At 44.5% G+C, this 6,000-nt stretch overlaps 1 protein-coding gene across 2 annotated transcripts in view; it reads left to right on the forward strand.

The window, feature by feature from the left end:
- LOC142884437 (uncharacterized) overlaps positions 1 to 2,571 on the forward strand; it is a 37,442-nt gene extending 34,871 nt beyond the window's left edge. Inside the window, exons 15-18 of one of the 2 annotated variants that reach the window (XR_012926175.1) lie at positions 51 to 153; positions 1,192 to 1,261; positions 1,390 to 1,493; positions 1,737 to 1,773. Coding sequence is in view for 1 of the 2 variants with exons in the window: in XM_076020097.1 (XP_075876212.1) it covers positions 51 to 153; positions 1,192 to 1,261; positions 1,390 to 1,493; positions 1,737 to 1,947 (488 nt within the window). In the remaining variant the exon portion in view is untranslated. Of the gene's footprint in view, positions 1 to 50; positions 154 to 1,191; positions 1,262 to 1,389; positions 1,494 to 1,736 lie in introns of both variants that reach the window. The other variant, XM_076020097.1, reaches the window with a different exon arrangement.
- The last annotated feature ends 3,429 nt before the right edge of the window (positions 2,572 to 6,000 follow it).

A 6,000-nucleotide genomic window follows, 5' to 3' on the forward strand; every position in this document is an offset into this window, starting at 1 on the left:
CGCACCCCCCACCTCAAACAGAAAGTGAAGCCTGCCATCTTGTCTTGCAGTCGACGGCCTGGTCAGCTCTGCCTGGAGCGGCCGGCTGGAGCTGCTGTCCAGGGCCTGGGAGCGAAGGCTGCCCAACAGGCTGCACGGCTGCTCGGCCACCAGGTCAGTCTTCAAGCTCAGGCGTTAAAGGTCCAGTGTGTGATATTTGGCTGGATTTATGATTGTTATATTGTTAAAAACTTCATATACTGCCCATAAATATATTAATAAAAGTGTATCATTTCAATACAATAAAAAACAGTTCACCCTTAACAACGGTCCTTATTCATATATAAGAATATACATACAGCAATAAGCCATATTTCTAAGGAAGCCTGGTGTGGACAATCCAGCTGCCTGACAGCGCGATTCGTAATAAATGGTGACTGCTCACGGCCGGGGTGTCAAACTCAAAAACACAGTGGGCCATAATTTGAAACTTGGGACAAAATTTCGGGCCAAGGTTGATATTTATTGAAAAAAATCTTCCTCCAGATATAACAGTTAACATTTTTATATGGACCCAAACAAGTTTTTCTTCAGCCCAAATATGGAACAAGTAAAGATTGATGCTATACAATGAATAAATAAATTGAATTTTGAATTTAAAAAACATAAATCAATAAGAAATTGTATGCCTCTTTTTTCATATGTAGCTTTCTGATTTAAATTTCAACAGTAACCTTTTCCACAGGCTAGCAATAAATGTAAAAATAAAATAACAACAATAAACCAATCAAGTAATAATAATCATATCCTTTCAATGATCGTCCTGTCCTGATTGATGTGTCAAACTACCAGCAGAGCATTGGGGGATTTGTAGTATTAGCAGTACCTGTGCGTATAATACTGGCGGGCTAGCTCTAGTAGTGATTTTGTATTGCCTCGGTGGCCAAATATATTTATTCTGCCAGCCAAACTTCGCCCCCGAGCCAGAGTTTCACACCTGTGGCTTACGTCTTCAAATATAGCATCCAGGTTTGTGTGCGCAGGCCATCGTAGTTCACGGTAAAACTAAACCACTTGATGTCACCGTTTCTTCTTCAAAGTCTCCAAAAATGACACTCCAAAAACTGTTAAAGTGGGCAGCCTTTAACACGTGGAACCACCAGGGGGCAGCAGAGTTTTTCAAAACCTCACGGCTTTGTGCTCCTCTCTCAGTGTGGCGAAGGGCTTCGTGTCGCTGCTGGCGTTCGCAGTCATCTTCATCGTGTCGGTGTGTGACCCAAGGGTGAGTCTGTGACACACACACACACACACACACACACACACACACACACACACACACACACACACACACACACACACACACACAGGCTGACGTCCTGGAGAGTCGGCCCTGATCTTCTGTGTCCTCAGGGCTTCGTGGTCATGCTGGACAAGGTGGTGTCCTTCTCCCTCAACACAGAGGTGGGCCTGTTTGTCTTCATCATGCTGAGAGAGTCCAGAGAAGATCGATTCCAGTGAGTCCAGCCGTTCCTCCCACACAGAACCCTGCGTCTTTTTTTACATTTATATTATACTATATACATTTTTTTTTTTAATGTAGAAATGCAAATTAAATTGTTCCCCATAGTCATGTGCTAGCCCAACTCCATCCCCAACTCTGACTCCAATCCTGACCGCAACCACAACCCCAACTCCAACCATCAACCTTTGACACACACACACACACAAATGCTCACTGCTCTGTCTCTTCGCTCCAGGCTTCTTGCGGTTCCTCTCCCAGTGGGCGACCGTGTCTTCAGCCTCAGCTGGCTGCTTCCCACCTACTTCCTGTTTGCCGTGACCTACGACGTCCTGCAGACGCTGGCCGACGTGGCTCATTACCTGCCGTCACACGGCTTCGGTTCGGAGATGCAGCTCCTCAATCTGAGCAGGAGCTCAGCGGCGGCCAACGTCTCTGCACTACTGTGACGCTCCACGGAAACTATCACTGGATTGACTGGAACATTGTGACTCTCAGAGGTTTTTAATTTTTTTCCACTGGTGCTTCCAGTTTTGTTTTTTTTTAATTGCCTCTATGACCTGCTGTGACCTGCTGGTTTTTTACCTTCACTTTTTAAACTGAATGACAACTTGACCACTTCAAGGTGAAAGAAATGACAAACTGGTTTATTTTGCGCAAATGAAAATTCACTTTCATCAAAGCTTTGCTGAATCTCTGAGCATGTTTTACAGTGTATATTATGTATGTATATTAATTATTGTTATAATGATATTAATTATGTAAAGCTTTGCTTTGTCAACGTTTTCAAAGTAACTGTGAGCCATCCAGTGAGACTCTGTTGACTCACTCACTCTTTGACTCACACACTGTTTTATAAGGACCACTCATAATGAGACATAGGACTCTTAAATCGGTAGTTCTCTGCATGTTCAAACAGACATATTTATCCTCTAATACCCAGAAAAGCCTTAACAGAAAACAGCACAGCCTTTTCACTTATTTATTATTAATCACAACCTTATTTATTCGTATGTATTTGTTTCATAAACAAGTAGAGGATTTAAAAATCATAAATAAAAAAAATGGTAAACCTCAAATGTTTCTAGGCTATTTTTCCCCTCTTTGCGCGTGTGTGTGTGTGTGTGTGTGTGCATTTGTCTAAAAAGTGGGCAATTAGTATAACTGGCCACTTGGGGGCAGTATCTTGTTTTCTTTTCTTTTCTTTACTCGTCCAGGTGCCCATGTTACACGTTAAAGAATGGCGCCTGACCAATTCTTTGTGCGGCACATTAATGTTTTTCTTTTTTATTTCTGTATGGAACAATAACACAGGCACGTCAGGAGTCAGCACCTGTCTTAACTATTGCAATCTTGCTGTCACTGCTTCTTCTACTGCTGAGCAAAGCATATTCATTCAAGAAAAGAAACAAACACATTCAACTAGTTCACAGTGTGATCATGTAACTGTAACTCAATGTAAATCTAACTAAACAACTTTTCAATTACGAAAATGAAATCACAAATTCAACCAAACCGAAAATAACACAATTAAATGTAACAGAAAAAGCGCTAACTCTTATTTTGAAAAGCAACAGGAAGTTGCACGCCGTCCACCGGGTCCGCAACAATCTGCACGCGGGCTCTATCGGTGTTAGCCTTTGTGTCGTATCACAGTAGCAATTCACACACACGCTCTAGGGTTCTAACACAAACATCGCTCTGATATTAATTCTGGCTTCACATTTGGTGTATCTTACCTGTATGGAACAATAACACAGGCACGTCAGGAGTCAGCACCTGTCTTAACTATTGCAATCTTGCTGTGACTGCTTCTTCTACTGCTGAGCCCCGTCAGCCACCAAGACCATTGCAACACAGCGCCCCTTGCTGACCAAGTGCTGCCACTACATGAAACGAATACCCTCATAGAAACTAAGTGCACAGACCAAAATAAAATATCACAAGTTATCTCCATCAGCTACTAAGTTAAACTGGGTGGGGTATTTAAATCAAGTTTGTCACACTTGTAATGTCATATACAAAACATTCTGCTACACTCACCCCCACAAGTTTTAATGTCTCCCGACATTACAACCAAAGTTTTACCAAGGTCGCCATAAGCGCCTCCGCGCAGCATACTGAGTCTCTATCGACCTCTCGAGATTAGTGATGGCTGCCCCAATGTCTCATAGCTCAACATGACCGGTGGCTGCCTGAGTCTGTGTGGGTGTGCACCATTTGAGGCGCCTGTTCTCTTGACTCACCACACTCAGGCACCACAGAAGCCGCTGGATTCGGTTCATGTTGGTCAGCTAACAGCAACACATCAGCAACCTCTTCGCTCTGTAGTGGCACATCCTCTTCGCTCTGTAGTGGCACATCCTCTTCGCTCTGGAGTGGAACATCCTCTTCGCTCTGGAGTGGCACATCCTCTTCTGTAGGTGAGGAACCCAACTGAGGCCGGAAAGGTTCTGCCTCAGGGTTCAGCAACGCTTGGCTCTGCTGCCTCTTTCCACCTGACCGGAGATGCCACTGGTAGGCGCCATTGTTGTCGTCATCCTCTGAGCTACTGTCTGACGCTGGCTGCTGTTGCTGGTCGTGGTGTAGCATCCTCTTCCTACCTGCGGGTCTCAGCACGTCCCTCGGCTGCAATGGAGGCTGAGTAGATGGCAACTCAAGGGGCAGGTGGTCGCATGGCAGAAGCAGGTTTCTATGGACCACCCTGTCTCTCCCAGTTCCATTTTCTGGGCTGACTTGGTACACTGGGCTGTCATCACCCTTCCGATTTTCCACTCTGAAGACCTGGTTTTCCCAGTAGGACTGGATCTTTCCTGTTCCTCCTCTCGGGGTGAGATTTCGAATGAGAACGCGATCACCTGGTTGGAGGTCTCTGCCAAGCACTTTCTTGTCGTAGTTGGCTTTTCCACGGGTTGCTCCTTTATTTGCATTTTTGGCAGCTATCTTGTAGGCCTCCTGCATTTTCCCTTTCCACTGACACACATAGGAAGGCGTGGAGAACGTCCGAAGATGAGGTAATAAGGGGTGTAGCCCGTGCTCTCGTTCTTCGTGCAGTTGTATGCATGCACGACCTTGGACAGTGACTCCTTCCAATCCTTCTTTTCCTCTTCCTCTAGGGTGCGCAGCATGGAGAGAAGAGTACGATTGAATCTCTCCACCTGTCCATTCCCCTGAGGGTGATACGGTGTGGTGTGTGAGCCCTGGATGCCAGAGAGTTCTTTCAGCCTTGCCATCAGTCTGTTCTCAAACTGTCCTCCCATATCATGGTGCAGCTTGCTGGGGAAACCAAACGTCAGAGCAAATTCGTTGAATATCTTATCAGCCACAGTCTTTGCTGATTTGTTCTTTGTGGCGTAGGCCTGTGCAAACCTTGTGAAGTGATCCATAACCACTAATATGTACTCGTAGCCATGTTTGCACTTGTCCAGGTGGAGAAAGTCGATTGAAACCAGCTCGAAGGGATAAGTGGTCAGGATCGGAGTCAGGGGTGCGTGGGTCTGCCTACTCGGTTTCTTCTTCTTCACACATTCACAGACTTTGGTCACAAAATGTTCTACATCCTGGTACATTTGCGGCCAGTAGAACCTATCTCTGATTAGGTCCAGTGTCCTTTCGACGCCCAAGTGACCCATATCTTGGTGCAGTTCCTTAAAGATCAATGGTTGATAGGACTTGGGAATGACTAACTGTTCTCGTCGGAAGGACCTACGACGCAGGACACCATCTTCATCCAAGCTGATTTTGAGCCATTGTATAGCCATATGTTACAGGTTAAAGAATGGCGCCTGACCAATTCTTTGTGCAGCACATTAATGTTTGTCTTTTTTATGTCTGTATGGAACAATAACACAGGCACGTCAGGAGTCAGCACCTGTCTTAACTATTGCAATCTTGCTGTCACTGCTTCTTCTACTGCTGAGCAAAGCATATTCATTCAAGAAAAGAAACAAACACATTACAACACAGTGTGATCATGTAACTGTAACTCAATGTAATTCTAACTAAACAACTTTTCAATTACGAAAATGAAATCACAAATTCAACCAAACCGAAAATAATACAATTAAATGTAACAGAAAAAGAGCTAACTGTTATTTTGAAAACCAACAGGAAGTTGCACGCCGTCCACCGGGTCCGAATAATAAGCACCTGTCTTAACTATTGCAATCTTGCTGTCACTGCTTCTTCTACTGCTGAGCCCCGTCAGCCACCAAGACCATTGCAACACAGCGCCCCTTGCTGACCAAGTGCTGCCACTACATGAAACGAATACCCTCATAGAAACTAAGTGCACAGACCAAAATAAAATATCACAAGTTATCTCCATCAGCTACTAAGTTAAACTGGGTGGGGTATTTAAATCAAGTTTGTCACACTTGTAATGTCATATACAAAACATTCTGCTACACCCATTTCTAGCCAATTTTCACAAAGAGATGTAACTTTGACTCAGAGTCACTGAAGTAAAAAGACAATATGAACCCAAGTTATGATATCTGATG

The sequence above is a fragment of the Nelusetta ayraudi genome, unplaced genomic scaffold (assembly GCF_046127955.1).
Source record: "Nelusetta ayraudi isolate G7.1 ecotype Tasmania unplaced genomic scaffold, CSIRO-AGI_Nayr_v1 ptg000001l, whole genome shotgun sequence".
Lineage (NCBI taxonomy): Eukaryota > Metazoa > Chordata > Actinopteri > Tetraodontiformes > Monacanthidae > Nelusetta > Nelusetta ayraudi.